The 14,296-nt window shown below is 57.7% G+C and overlaps 2 protein-coding genes across 4 annotated transcripts; one reads left to right on the top strand and one right to left on the bottom strand.

Moving 5' to 3' along the window:
• The first annotated feature begins 530 nt into the window (after positions 1 to 530).
• Positions 531 to 2,956, top strand: GFY (golgi associated olfactory signaling regulator). Its single transcript, XM_059999229.1, has 4 exons — positions 531 to 978; positions 1,124 to 1,852; positions 2,126 to 2,299; positions 2,757 to 2,956. The coding sequence occupies exons 1-4, from the start codon at positions 531 to 533 to the stop codon at positions 2,954 to 2,956; spliced, it is 1,551 nt and encodes a 516-aa protein (XP_059855212.1).
• A 329-nt stretch (positions 2,957 to 3,285) lies between these two features.
• SLC17A7 (solute carrier family 17 member 7) lies at positions 3,286 to 13,898 on the bottom strand. 3 transcript variants are annotated; one of them, XM_060000509.1, is made up of 13 exons: positions 13,765 to 13,857; positions 11,975 to 12,073; positions 9,349 to 9,601; positions 8,284 to 8,402; positions 7,885 to 7,999; positions 7,718 to 7,805; positions 7,363 to 7,449; positions 7,129 to 7,271; positions 6,328 to 6,477; positions 6,021 to 6,153; positions 5,257 to 5,367; positions 4,933 to 5,060; positions 3,286 to 4,695 (listed from the first exon to the last, which is right to left on the bottom strand). In XM_060000509.1, exons 2-13 carry the CDS (start codon positions 12,016 to 12,018, stop codon positions 4,402 to 4,404), a joined length of 1,665 nt encoding a protein of 554 aa, XP_059856492.1. In that variant the 5' UTR covers positions 12,019 to 12,073; positions 13,765 to 13,857; the 3' UTR covers positions 3,286 to 4,401. The 3 variants fall into 3 exon arrangements, with proteins under 3 accessions (XP_059856492.1, XP_059856491.1, XP_059856493.1); XM_060000508.1 differs by lacking the exon at positions 11,975 to 12,073 and having other exon boundaries at positions 13,765 to 13,898; XM_060000510.1 differs by lacking the exon at positions 13,765 to 13,857 and having other exon boundaries at positions 11,966 to 12,073.
• Positions 13,899 to 14,296: the final 398 nt, after the last annotated feature.

Raw genomic sequence — 14,296 nt, 5'->3', positions numbered from 1 at the left:
CTTCTTGACCAGGATCCAGGAGTCTCCCTCCTCCCCCAGTGACAGGCATTTAGGCCCCCTCCTCCCTCAAATCCAGGCGTTCAGGACCCCAGCCCCCAGGCCTTCCTTCTGAGCCTCCTCTAATGTAAACAACTGTTGAGTCAAGGTGTCCCCAGGGCCCTTGGAGAGGAAGAAATCCCCTGTTCCCCTCAGAGGTCTACACCCTTCGAAGCCGAAGTCAAGGAGGTCTGGGGGCTTGGAAAGGTGTGTTTCTTTCCCAATTTTCCTGGGACCCCTTAGGGAAACAGATAAGGAAATTTACTGCGACTCCCAAGAAGCCCTGCGTCTCAGTCTCCCTTAGCTACGGCGGCTACGGCCTCACAGCCTTCAGGGAGTTGCAGGTGGCTTCTTTCCCCGGCGCCCCGAGCTGGGCGGAGACGCGGTCTACCCGGAGACCAGTGGGCGTGGCCTCCGGCGTCGCCTCCCTGGCGACTTCTGGCTTTAACCCCTTCCTTCCCGCTCTCCCACTGCTACAGGTAAATTCCAGAGCTATGAAATCCTTCAGCCCGATCCTCTTGCTTCTCGTCTTTCTCTTCGCCTGGCTGGGTTCCAAGGCTGCCCCTTGGGCCTCACCGCCTGAGGGTTCCGACTTCTCGCGGATAGACCACCCCTCTCAGCCCTCCCCTCCTGCATCTGAAAATTCCACTCTCAATGGGCCTAACCCAGAATCCCCCAGGACGGCTTATCCTGAGCCCTGCAAGACACCTCATGCGGTTTCCCCTGAGCCCTCCCCCCTTGAATTCACTGAGACCCCCAACACTGACCTCCGAGAAAGCCCACACCCTGACCCTCCTGACCCCAAACCTAACTCACTCAACACCTCAGTATCAGAATCCCTGGACATCCTCCAAATTAAACCCTCCAAAATGACATATCCAGAACCTTCTGAGACCCCCAAACCTGACCCAACTGAAATTCCACACACAGAATTCCCTGAGACCCCCAAACCTAATTCCTTCAAAATTTCACACCCAACATTTCCTGAAACCCCAAACACCGACCCTACCCATACTCCACACCAAGAATTCCCAGAGATTCCCAAATGTAACTCCACTGAAATCTCACCCACAGAATCCCATGAGACCCCCAAAACCTAATTCCTCCAAAACTTCACACCCAGAATTTCCTGAAACCCCAAACACTGCCCCTACACAAACTCCACACCAAGAATCCCCAGAGATTTCCAAACATAGCTCCACTGAAATCTCACATGCAGAAGCCCCTGAGATCCCAAATCCTGACCCCACCAAGACCTTTGACCCCAGATCTCCGGAGACCCATGACCCTGACACCACTGAAAACCCAAATTCTGAATTCCTCCAGACACTCCATCCTGACCCTACCGAAACCCCCCACCCAGCGTCTCATGTAGGCCACAATCCCAACCCCACTGAAATTCCCCAAACAGAATTCCCCACTCCCGCCTACCAAGATGCAACAGAGATTCTCCCAGCCTCTGATCCTGAGATCTCCACTAGTCTTCCCCCAGAAACACCTACACCCTTCAAGGAAGAAGTTACTGCCCTAAATGAGCTGCCCCTGAATCCCAAATCAGAAACCCTTGCAGCCACCCAGCCCGACGCCCTTAAATTGCCCACCTCAGAATCTCCTGGGGCCGTTGATCTGAAAGTCCCCCAGAACTCTAGCCCTAAAGGACCCGACGCCCTTCCTCCCTCAGCCCAGACTGTGAGGTCCCCTGCTCCTCCAGGGCCCCCCAGTCAGCCGGCCCCTGTCACTCCGCGGGCCCCCCAGCGGCGCAGCCGAGGTGAGAGAGTCAACATTGTCATCGTGGTGGAGCGAGTGAAGGAGACTGGTGAGGGACTAAGGCCCGGACTCCTCGGTCTGAGGGAGGAGGGCCCTGGGAGCCGGACTCCTGGGTCGAAAGGATGAGAAGGCTGTAAGCCCCCCTTCGGAGTCTGAAGTGGGGAGGAGGCTGAGGGCTGGTACTGCAGGGTCTGAGGGAGGAGAGACTGGGGGCCGGGGCTCCCGGATCCAAGGAAGGAGGAGGGTGGCATCTGGATTCCTGGGTCTGAGGGTGGAGGGGGCTAGGAGTTTAGACTGCTGTTCCTGGGCCTCCTTCCTTCAGGCGTGACCCTGGTGGGGCGTCCCCCGGGCGAGGCAGGCGGGGCCCTGTGCCTATTCCTCGCCGGGACCGGGCTGCTTATTGGCATTTTCCTGCTCCTGTGGTGTCTCTACCGCCGGGCGGCTCGACACCGGCCCTTCGCACACCACCGGCTCCCAAACGACGGAGATGAACCGGGTGAGCCACCCCTGTAGCGTCCCGTTCCTTGAATGCCTGCACGTTTCCTTAACCTGGTTTCACCTGGCACTTCAGGGCGCCCTACCTAAAAGTACAGGTCCCCATCCAAGGTCAGTAGAAGCCCTGAACCCTCCAGGGTCAAGTTCTGCCCCCCAATCTTCTGAAATTTCACACACACATGTCCAGTTCCGCCCCCAGCCCAGCCGGGAGCTGCCGCACGCTCGGAGCCGCAGTTCCCTACAAGGCCCGCCCCTTTCCCCTCCAGGAGCGCGGCAGGCCCCGCCCCTGCTGCGTGGACGCCACGCCCCCTCGTCTATTCAGGGGTCCTTTAATTCGAAAACCCCGCTCCAATGGAAGGTCGGAATCCTCTTCCCTGTCTCCTCATTGGCCAGCGGCTCAGGAGAGGGGACGGGCCCCCTGTCAGCCTATGGATGACCTCGTTCCTTTGTCCCCACAGTTATGCATTTGGATGCCCCGAAGGACCCCTACAACCTCTACTTTTATGCGCCGGACGCCTGGGTCCCTTCACACATCGCTACCAAGCAGCCACTGCCCACCCCCCCACTGCCACCCAAGCTGCCTCCGCCGTCCCGCGGGGGCCGCCCCCAGCGCCTGGAACCTCTCTCCCCCTCCACGCTCCCCAACAACTTCGTGTGAGCCCCTCAAGACCTGCTCCTTCCCCAGACGGAGGAAGGACCCAGAGGTCCTGTCCTCCTGGCCTGCTTTGCTACATAGGGGTCCTCTAGGATAGAGGGTCCTACACGCAGAGATAGATGCTTTAGATATCAGTGGAAAACATATTCTGAGGACGAATAAGTCACGTGTTCCCACAGCTAGACAACTCCTCTGGCCTAAGTCCTGGGGGAGGAGAGTGGTTGGGGTCCTAGAATCCCGGATGTGAGGAGGGAGGAGGCTGGGGGCCTGGACTCCTGGGTGTCAGGGAGAAGCATGTTGGGGACCCCCAAGGCCAATGACGACTGGGTGTGTACACCAAAGCATTTTATTGGGAGAGGGGCAGGGCAGGATTTACAATCACAGAGACAGAGACACAAAGACACAACCCTGCCCCGGGGAAAAGCACCCCTTTTCCCCAGCCCCATTCCCTTTCCTGGGATTCTGTGACTTCTCCTATGTATGTTCCCCAAATTCTAAGCCGAAATAGGGGAATCTGAGAGGGGAAGGATCCCAGATTTGGAGTCATTTAGCCCCTGAGGGAGGCAACAAATGGCCACTGAGAAAATGAGGGCAGTTTGAAACCACCCAGAAGAATAAAGTGCAAGGAATTGGGGGGAAGAGGAGCGTCTTGAAACCACCATGGGAAAGTTCAATGCCGGTGGCTTCAAACCATTGAGTTGATGGACTTGAGCAGCCACTATTTAGACCTGAAAACCGTGTCAGAAAAAGTGCATGGGAGTGAAGAGAGGCATATTGTTAAAACTGCCATTTTGGTTGTTTCCCTAGGTATTGTGCTAAGCTAGGGAGAAGGTCTTGGGGAATTTGGTGCTGCAGCAGAATATGCTGGTGGAGGGAGGGGTGAAGCGGGGGGGGGGGGTGCTTGAAACTGCCATTTCCCCTCAGAAACGCTGGTGAGAATCAATCCCTAGTATGGCAGGGATGGGTGATTAGGTAAACCAACTTGGAAAATGCAGAATAGAGTTGGGAGAGATTTGAAACTTCTAGAGGAAGACCTTGAATTTTTCTGAAAGGGGAGAGGGGGCTGAGTAATCTCAGGGCTTAGCCTGAGAGTCCCTGGGGTTCAAGGAAAGGGGGAGGTGCCCAAAACCACAAGAGAGAGTGAGAGATTGAACGGTCCATTCAAATAAAGCCCTGAAAGGAGAGATTTGAAACCACTGAGGCAGAAAAAGTGGAGAAGGGAACCTTTAGGGGAATTTGGGTATCCTTGAAACTGCCAGTCTGCAGCTTCACTACCCCTGAGAGGCATTTGGGAGGGGAAGAGGATTTGACAGCACTGGGAACAAGGGAGAGTGCTTCTTAGGCCTGAGGCAGGACAGAGAGGACTGGGGTTCCTTGACACTGTCACTCAGGCCAGAGATGTGTGGAATGGAGGTCCTGGAAACTGCCATCCAGTGGGAGGCACATGGTCAGTAGTCCCGGACAGGGGGTGGGGGTCTTGGGGGTTGAACTGTGCTGTGTGTAGCTCCGTAGGAGGGAGGGGGAGCAGGGGGTGCCCCGGGGGGCTCAGCTTCATCCTCCATTTCGCTTTCATCACTGCCAGCCAGCTGGTCGTGGCCAACAAAGCCACATTTCTCTTCGCTCATCTCCTCAGGCTCCGCCCACGGCTGCTTCTCTCCGGAAGCGAAGACCCCGTAGAAGATAACTCCTCCATAGTGCACCAGGGAGGCAATGAGGAACACATACTGCCACTCCTCCCGAGTCTGGGGAGGGGACAATGGTGAGGTGAAGTCAGAGGACAGAGAAACAGGAGGTGGAGAGAGAACCTGAGTGGGGCGGGGTGGGGGGGAGGGAGGCCCAGAGAAAGGGAGACCGAGATCCAGAAACAGGCTGAAAGAGACCCAGAGAGGGCAGGGATGGAGCCCAGGGAGGGTGATGCACGTCAGGAAGGTAATATACACAAATTTGGAGGGCAAGTGGGCCAGGGCCCATGCACGGACCTTGTGCTTAGTCATGGCACCCACGATGATGGGGCACACCATGCCGGACAACGTGCCCACGCCGTTGGAGATGCCCATGAGGATGCTGGCATAGCGCGGGGCGATGTCCAGGTGGTTCACGTTGAACCCTGGCGAGGCGAGCCAGGAGATGTCACAGCCGATTCTCGCTCGAGTGACTCCTCCCCCACCCCTACCTCCCCCCTCCCCGCCGTTTTGCTCTTTCGAGTCAACCTTTTGCGAGGCTGGGAAGTCCCCTTCCTGAGCCAGGAAGTTCCCCACAGAGGTGACCAGAGTTCCCCCAAGGGGCGGATCGGCGGTTCTCACCGGAGATGGCGAAGCCGCTGAAGCCCACTGCGAGGACCAAGAAGGAGATGGCCACGCCCTTGGAGTGCGAGTAGCCGACCACCAGCAGCAGCGTGGCTTCCATGCCAAAGCCTATAGAGAGCCGCTTATCTGAGCGCAGGCCGCCCCACGCCTCTCCAGACCCGTTCCCGCCGCAGCCGACCCCTATTCGCCCCAATCTGGGCATTTCCACGCCTGTCCCTGGCTTTGTTCCCCATTCTGTCCGCGCCCGCCCTAACCAAGCCCTCACCTCCCCAGTGCCTGGCCCTTGACCACGCGCACAGGTTCGCCGCCCCGACCTGGCCCTCCGTGGCCCCACCCACTGACTAGGCCACGCCCTGAAGACGCAGGGTCCAGGCCCCACCCAGGCACCTTCGCACCTTCCCTCTCTGTCCCTATTCATTACACTCTGACCTTTGTCTCTCCAGGTCCCCCCTCTTCATCACCCAGTTCCCATCCCAGCCTCGTATAAACCCCGTCCTTCCAGACCCAACGTGGTCTCGCCTTTGCTCCACCTGGACGGCCATACCTGCCTTGCCCTTCTACCCCTCGGCCCCTGAGGCTGCCACCTGCCATTCTGTTCCAGCCAAGTCTGGTCTTACTCTGGCTCAGCCTTTTTGGACGCGCCCCTGTGCACGCCCTCTGACCTCTGCCCCTTCCCCAGAGTCCGGCCCCCTAGATCTGCCCCACGGCGCTCTGCCCCTCCCAAGCTGTCCCAGACCAGATCCAGGCCCCGCCCCACTCACCCCCACAGTTCATCAACTTGCGCACGTTGGTGGTGGACATGATGCGGCGGCTCCTGAGGAAGTCAGCGATCTGGCCTCCAATGGGCACGATGATAGTCATGACCAGGTGAGGCAGCGCTGACACCAGGCCCACCTGCGCCAGCGGGTGTACAGGGAGGGGGCTCAGGGGCCACGGGCCCGGGGTCTCCACGGCTCAGGTACCACTGGCTCCTCCCTGTGCCCCGTTCCAACCCCTTGGGATCCAGGTCCCTCTCCTTCTCCCCTCAACCCCCGCCGCTCCCTCAGCATCCTCCTTTCTGGGCCCAACCTTGCTGATCTCAAAGCCGAACACTTCTTCGAAGTAGGCGGGCTGGGAGATAAGAAGCAAGTAGAACGTCCAACTGCGGCAGAAGTTGGCCACGATAATGGCGTAAACTGGCATGGACGTGAAGAAGCGCCGCCAGGGTGTGTTAAACTTCTGTGGTGGGCGAGAGGAGGGACGGCTAAGACAGAGAGCAGGGCTGGGCGCTCTCCGTGTCCCTATAGGGCTCCCGCTGTAGTCCCGCAGAGACCCAGGTTTCCCGATCTCACTAAAACCTCCAAGGACGCAGGGTCGCCAGCCTGACCACGTCCCCATGGGAACGTTGGCGTCCTAGCCTCACAGTAACACTTCAGGGATGCAGGGGTCCCGACTCTACAGTGGCCCTCAGGTTGGCAGGTGTCCGGAGACCACGATGACCTTCAGAGACTCATAAATGTGGACCCAAGAGTCTCTTTCCATCCAATTACGCCCCCTAATTCTAGCCTCACCCACCCCAAGGTCTAAGCAAAACCTCACATTCTAATCCGCCTCTGCAGGTTTAATCACGCCCATCAGTGGTTCCGCCCACCTGGCCACCTCGCCCTGCCCTCAGCACCTGCTATTGCCGTTCTCTCCGGGCTTTAACCCCGCCTCCTAGGTTCTAGCTCCATCCACCTTGCGTTCCCATCAAGTCTCCTCTAAATGTCTATGGAAGCCCACCAAGATCTACATGCAGTGCGGGTTCAAAGCCCATTTTTTTCCTGCGTCCCCGCCTCGATATCTCTCCTCTCCCCACCACGCCCCCGCCCCGCAGGTTTGGGCCCGGACCGTGACGGGGTTCATGAGTTTGGCGCTCTCGCCGATGGCGTCCTCGATGTACTTGCGCTCCTCCTCGGAAATGCTAGGGTGCAGCGCCGGAGACTCGTAGGAGACAAGCAGCCAGAACAGGTACCAGAATATCCCGAAGCTGCCTGGGGGGGTCAGGAGGGGGATGGAAGCGAGGTGACGACCGGCCTCTCTCTGCCCCAGCGCCACCCGGACCCAGGCGTCCGGGCCCCTCACCGTAGACGTAGAACACAGAGCTCCATCCTGAGTACTGCACCAGGACCCCGGCGAGAGGCATCGCGACCACTGCCCCAGCATAGGAACCTATGGGGGATGATACAGGATGGAGAAGAGTCCCATTCTCCCTCAAATGCAATAGAGCGGATTCCCAGCCCCCACCTTTCTGGGACACAGATGCACAGGCCACAGCCCCTCCTCCCTCAGATACTTCAGTCTGGGTCACCAGCCCCCTCCTCTCTCAGACCCGGGAGTCCAAGCCCTCAATCCCCTCTTTCCTCAGACCTAAGAGTCCATACTCCAGCCCCCTACATCCCCAGACTCACAAGGCTGGATCCCAGCCCCTTCCTCTCACCGCAAAAGGCTGTTGTTGCCAGGCGACTCCGCTCTAAGGGCGGGGCCCATTTGCTCCAGATCCCGTGGCAGGCGGGGTACGTGACCCCCTAGGGAGGAGAAAGCCAAAGTCAACGAGAAGAGGCGGAGCTAGAACGGCGGCGGGGGTCATAGGGGGCGGAGCTTTACCTCTACCAACCCCTGCAGGATCCTCACGAAGATGACACAGCCATAGTGGACACGGGCAGCCGAGGGGATCAACATGTTTAGAGTGGAGGTAGCCACAATAGCAAAGCCAAAAACCCTGATAGGAAGAGTTTGTGGTCCGAGAAAAGAGTCCAGCTATCCCGCCATACCTAGGATTCTGCCCTTTCCTCCCACAGCAGGCGAGGCCCTGCGCCCCCCGAACCCCAGGCCCCACCTTCTCTGTGACCCCCACCTTCCACAATCACAAGCCCCGCCTTTCTCTAGGACCCCGGTCCAGAACCCAGGCTCCTCCCATTTTCCCGGAGTCAGACCCCAAATGCAAGGCCAAACCCTCTAGCTCCACCCACACTCTGCCGCCCACTTTGAGACCCCACCCCATACCTGTTGGCTGCGAATTTTTGGCAAATAAATCCTCCAGGAATCTGGGTGACAATGTAGCCCCAGAAAAAGGAGCCGTGTATGAGGCCAACAGTCTCTGGATCCCAGGTGAACTGAGCTTGCTGTGGGCCAAAAGTCACATCAAACCAGCGTCTCTGCCCCAGGTTCTGCTCCTCCACCAATCAGCACCCACAGACAGTCCCTCATCCAATCAGCAACAAGGATCCCCTCTCGCCTTCAAAACACCTGCCAATCAGATCTCGTGCCACCTACCCCCAACTCTACTCCTCCATGTTGCTGGGACCGCACTACCTTAGCAGTGGGGCCTGTTGCTGCCTACAAGCCTAGCTCTGCCTGTTTCCCTGTCTCAGGGTCCCTTCTCTGAATGTCTAGGGGCCCATATATGGGGGTGGGGATTCTTTCTCCACTTTTAACCAATGTACAAACCGTTTGCTGATTGACCAGGATGGGGTCTAGGCAGGGACAAGAAGTAGCCAAAGGGTCGGGCCTGATTGGAAGGGAACAAGGGGTGGGTAGGCCACAGCCCAAATCAGGAATTTTTTTCTGAGGTAGGGTCATGGCCTATACCGAAATTAAAATAGGGAGAAAGTCTGAAATGAGGCGGGGCTTTAGGTAACGACCAGAGCAGATAGGGGAGGGATTTAAGCAACGGTGGAACTTCAGAAAATCCAGAATCAAAATTCACGGTGGAGCCTGAGTTGCGCCTGGGATTAAGATGCAACACTGGAACAGTTGTGGGACGCAGGTGTAGTAAAGTTGCTAGGAGGCCCAAAATGGAGCAGGGGCAACACATAGGGAACCTAATGACTGGCAGTCTGCATTTTGAAATCAGAGACCTGAAACAAATAGGGGCGGAGGTTCATTTAGATAGGGGCGGGGCTTAGGAAGGGAAGAGCCCCGAGATGAGATGGAGCTGAGGGGGCAGCACAAATGGGCGGGGCTACTCAGGCTGTGGTGTGGAAGGGGCGTGGTGTGGGCGGGTGTGACGTCATCAGAGGGCGTGGGCAGTGTTATCAGCAGCCTGAGGTAGCGCCCGCCCTGAGCTACCTGCACCACCACGTGGCCCCCGCGGTGGGTCGTGCTGTTGTTGACCATGGAGACAATGGCCACGCCCAGGTTGCAGCGGATGCCGAAGCTGATGCAGAAGCCCAGGCCGCTCATGATGGCGATAATGTAGCGGCGAGGGAGACCAAAGCAGGTGCAATCCACGACCGGCGGGTCCCGGGTCTGCGTCGTCACCGGGCGCCCATCAGCACTCAGCTCCAGCGTCTCTGCACCTTCCTGCCGCTTCTCCAGAAGACTGAGAGGCAGCAAGGGTCAGACACGGACGTCCAGTCCCCAGCCCCCTCCGTCCCCAGCCCCCTCCTCCCATGACACAACAGTCCAGGGCAAAATCTGCTTTTCAAGACCCGGGATTCTAAGCCTGCACGCCCTCTTTTCCCAGAAGTCCAGCCCCTGATTCCCTTCTTCCCCCTCTGGATCCAGGAATCTGGACCTCGGTCTCAATTTCCCTCAGATGAGGAATTCGCACCCCCAGGCCCTTCCTCCCTAAGACTCGAGTGGGGAACTCCTCAGTTCCTTTCTCCCCCAGCCATGTCACCTCTTGACTCAGTTGTTTTAGACCCAGCCTACCCTTTGCGATCCAAAACCCTGTGACCCCAGCCCTCCCCGCCAAGGTCCAGAGACACACTCCAGCCCCCTCTTCCAGATATGAGCCTGTTTGAGGAAGCAAAAGGCGCTAAGGAGATGCTTCAGCAAAGGTGTCCAAAGAACAGATGCTTCTCAGCCACGTCTGCTATATATACGGTCCCCTCTCCTCCCCTGCCCCCTGTGGCACGCCCTTCCCTGCTTCCAGGCACCAGTTGTGGGCCTGACATCCAACTGACTCCATTCAGCCACTGAAAGCCCATTCCCAGGGATTGGGGGTGCAGAGATGTCCAGGGCACTGGAATCCAGCAGCCCAGCTGGATATCCCTGGAGAGCCTTGAGTTCAGGCTGTCAGCCTAGGGGGTAGGGAGGAGGAGTGGTGGGAGGTGTCCTGGCAAGGGACAGATGGCCCTGGTAGGGGGATTGGCTCAGTCCCCAGCGAGGCTCTCGCCCCCGCCTGTTCTGGATCCAGGATTGAGTCTGTGATGACGTATAGGGTACTTGGAGGGCCACCTGAAATCCAGAGAGAGGCTGCAGGGAGAAAGAGGTGCCCTGAGACAGGTGTGGAAAGAGTCAAAGGGAGGGCTATAGAGACAGGGTGGGGAGCGCAGAGGCTGAGAGAAAGAGGGTCAGAGACACAGAGGAAGGAGAGAGACCCAGAGAGAAGGGGACAGATATCCAGACAGAGAGAGACAGACATCCAGTCAAGAAGAGAATAAGACAGGGGCAGACACCCTGAGAGAAGGTGGGGGACAGAACAAAGACCCTGAGAAGGAAAGGGACAGAAACCCAGAGAGGGACCCAAAGTCAGGTAGGGACAGAAACCCAGGAGAGAGAACATAGAGGCAGAGACCCAGAATGCTGAGAGAAAGATGGAGAGACTATAGGAGCGTGAGGAGAGACAGACTAGGGATATGACTTGTGAGGTGCGGCCCCACTCCGAGGCGGGTAGGCAGCCAGGGGATCGGGCTGGATCCCAGGAAAGGGCTAGAACAGATGGAGGCGAGGGAGACTGGGACGGGGGAGGAAAGAACAGCCAGACGGTCTGGGAGGAGGCGGGTGGAAGAGATGAGAACAGCAGCCCTCCCCATCCTAGAACTTAAGGAAGTGGAGGAGGGGGTTAAGAAACAGGGGGTGGGTGGAGAAAACGACGGGGGAGCTGACAGAACCTGGGGGGATGCGGAATGAGACCCTGAGCAGAGAGTTAGAGAGAGGGGAATGGAAGTCCCCAGAACGAATAGCACAGGGTGGTAGGGACTGCCCCCCCATCAGAACAGGCGCGCCAATGAGATTAGAATTGGACCCAGGTTGCTCTCACATGCTATTTGACTCTGAAACTCAAGATATGATTGCAGCCCCTGAAATGTGATATTCATTGCTAATACTAGGACATAGATCTTAGATCAAGGCTTTCTAAACCGAAGGAGGCAGTCTCAGTATTCCATACCTATAAAATGGGGGCAGGAGTAGAATGTGAGGTTACAAAGAGGGAACTTCAAGGTGATATTATCATTTCAGAAGAAGAGAACCAGGGATGTAGAGATGAAGGTGGCCCCAATGCTTCACAGAGGACAAGAACAGAGAGGGGAGACGCTGGATGGGGTCTCTTTCCTTCTCTGGAGGCCTGGAACTCAGGTCTAGGGACTTGGTGGTGAGGAAAAGCAGCACTTAGGAGGCAGGTAACCAAAATGAAAACGGTGTCTCAACCTCCCTCTCTGGGTCTCTGCCTCTGCTTCTGCAGATTCTCAGTGCACTCCCCTCTCCCCCCTCCCAGGTCTCTGTCCTCTTATATCCCTTTGGTTCTCCCTTATCTTCCTATTGTACAACTGAGGAGACTGAGGCTCAGGAAGCGGAAGTATCATGTCCAAGGTCACACACAAGAGTAGCAATGGGGCCTGATCACTTCCTGGCCCTCAGCATCACCCCTCCCAAGGCCTGGCTCTCAGAAAGGAGGTATTTTGGCTCCTGTCTCTCCTGTATTCCCCTTCCCCCCCCCCTTGTCCTTGTCCCAAGTCACCTGGGTTACCGTGTGTTTCCTGGTCTGAGGGAGTTTTCCACCCACTCCAGCATCACTCATCTCGAGGAAGTCTGCAGCCTCCATCCCAGACTTGGTAGGGAGACTGACCTGGGTTCGAATGATGCCATATTTACTCAGCCATTGTTTTCCCCCCCTTTTCCAAGTGTGCCTCAGTTTTCCCAGCTTTGTCTAGAGGATTAAAAGGAATCAGGGTGTTATGTCCAATACAGGGCATTCCCCCCCTCTCGCCAACCATCAAAGTGAACCCCAGGATTCAGATGCTCTTCTGGGCTCAAACTCCTTGGTGACTGTCCTGGTGGGAGCCCTGAACTCTGGGGTCTGTAGGGGCTCAGAAGGCAGCTCAGAGAGGTGACGGTAAGGCAGAGACAGATGGAGAAAAACCCAAACACAGAGAAGCTGAGAAACGGAGACTGAGGGAGAGCGCCTGAGAAACACATCCCTCCCGCTGCCGTCCCCCTTCCCAGCCCCTCCACCAGCACGTCTCTCTCCCTCTCCTGACTTCACACTGATGTATTTTGAGAAACTCGTGAAAGGAGGTGAGAAAAAGGGTGGGGAGGGGCTGGAAGATTAGGAAAAGAAGGGGTGAGGTTATCTCATCTCCCCACCCCTCTCCCATCACTGTCATCCTCCTGCCCCCTCCCTTCTGTCCAGCTTTTTTCCCATCTCTCATGTTACTGGAGGGTGGGGTAATTTTGGAGCTAGGAGGTGATCTGCAGCAAGCAGGACTAGTGTTAGACTTAGAGAAGGACTCGCATGGTCTAGTGAGCTGGTCAATCAAGGATGGGATCAGAGCTGTGGGCCAAGGGGACCCAAGGGTCTGAGGGAATGGCGGCAGGGGCATGGTACTGATGAGGCCATCTCCTCCCCGCACTGTGGCCAGATATTTTTAGGCTTCTCCGCAGCTGAGTAATTTCTCTGACTTGGAGCCAGGGCTGGGGTTGGGGGTGAGGGACTCGGGAGAGGTGTCCAGACTGCTCTGGGGACACCCAGGTCACTGGGGTCATCTCCTTGGCTGGAAGGAGGTCTCTCTGAGCTCTAGCCTGTACCCTTTGGGAAGTCTGTCTTACCCCAGGAGCCTAATTTTTGGCCGGCAACTCCCTTCTCCACTAGAGACCCAGGATACCCTGGCTTCTTCCTCCCAGCTTAACTCTCCTCAAGGACAAGGACCAATGGGCCCCAATCCGATTTAGCTTCAGATTAAACCCTCTGAGAGATGGAAACTGACAAACACACAGAGATGGAGAGACCCGGGGTGGAGAAATAAAAACCCAGAGAGGGTCAGAGACCCAAAGGAGAGGGTCAGAGACCCTAGGGCAGGGAGTTGGGGGACAGAGATTCAGAGAGAGAGCGACAAAGACCTAGACAGAGGGGTTGTAGAGAACTAGTGAGAGCAATGGCCAGACAGCGGGACAGACTCAGAGATAAAAGGAAACAGAGACCTAGAGAGAAGGAACAGAGATCTCAAGAGAGGAGCCAGAGAGAAGATAGGTGAACGGAGACCCAGAAGCGGGGGAGGGAGTCAGAGACCCAAACGAGGGGGATATATAATCCCAGAGAAAAGAGCAGAGCCTGGGATGGGGTGGGGCGCAGAAGAATGATGGATGAGACAAGACTAGGGAGAGCGGCGCCGTCGGAGACTGAGGGAGAAAACTGGACAGATGGGTGCCCCCCCACCCATGGGTATCGTCTGTCTAGCTGTCCGACTGCGCCCAGGTGGGAATGGGCGTCCTCCTCGGACCCTAGCGCTCTTCCCCGCCCAGGACCCCCACCGTGCTCACCGGTGCAGCCTCCCGAGGGCACGACCCGCCAGCTTCCGAAACTCCTCCTGGCGGAACTCCATGGTGGCTGCCCCTGCTGCTGGTCCCTCCCCCCCCCGCCGATCCCCCCGCCCGCGGGCCCGGGCGGCCGCGTCCGGGTACCCGGGGTCCGCCCCGGCCCGGCCGGCCCCGCAGCTCCGCTCGGGGGGAAGGAGGCTGCGAGTGCGGGCTGTCTGGGGGCTGTCACTGGACTCAGCGTCGGGGGTGGGGTGGGGCAAGGAGAGGCCCCGCCCATCCATGCTAGACCCGGCCCCTTGTATTCTAATCCCGCCCACCTTTCGCAGCTCCCCATGCCGGTTCGTGCCCCGCCCTTCCACTCCAAGACCACGCCTCTGGGTTCTGAACTCACTTGTCTGGGTTGTATCGCCCCCAGTTCTGTTCCTTCCCGGAGTTACTCCCCACTCATCCATCCCCCACCAGCTCCTTCTACCCAAGATTTTCTCTCCTCCCCATCTGAGATTTGCTCCCCCCAATTCATTCCCCCTAATTTCGT

Source organism: Delphinus delphis, chromosome 20 (genome assembly GCF_949987515.2).
Source record: "Delphinus delphis chromosome 20, mDelDel1.2, whole genome shotgun sequence".
In the NCBI taxonomy this organism is placed as follows: Eukaryota; Metazoa; Chordata; class Mammalia; order Artiodactyla; family Delphinidae; genus Delphinus; species Delphinus delphis.
Note: the sequence above shows the minus strand (reverse complement) of the source record. Positions and strands in the feature narration are given on the sequence as shown.

What these genes read in the sequence shown, in the direction of transcription:
- GFY (XM_059999229.1), top strand. Translation starts at nt 531, where the DNA reads ATGAAATCCTTCAGCCCGATCCTCTTGCTTCTCGTCTTTCTCTTCGCC. An exon ending in ACACACAGAATTCCCTGAGA is followed by an intron (nt 979 to 1,123) that starts CCCCCAAACCTA and finishes ATCCCATGAGAC; the next exon opens with CCCCAAAACCTAATTCCTCC. An exon ending in AAACGACGGAGATGAACCGG is followed by an intron (nt 2,300 to 2,756) that starts GTGAGCCACCCC and finishes TTGTCCCCACAG; the next exon opens with TTATGCATTTGGATGCCCCG.
- SLC17A7 (XM_060000508.1), bottom strand. Translation starts at nt 13,826, where the DNA reads ATGGAGTTCCGCCAGGAGGAGTTTCGGAAGCTGGCGGGTCGTGCCCTC. An exon ending in CAAAAATTCGCAGCCAACAG is followed by an intron (nt 8,000 to 8,283) that starts GTATGGGGTGGG and finishes TCTTCCTATCAG; the next exon opens with GGTTTTTGGCTTTGCTATTG. An exon ending in CAGCGGCTTCGCCATCTCCG is followed by an intron (nt 5,061 to 5,256) that starts GTGAGAACCGCC and finishes TCGCCTCGCCAG; the next exon opens with GGTTCAACGTGAACCACCTG.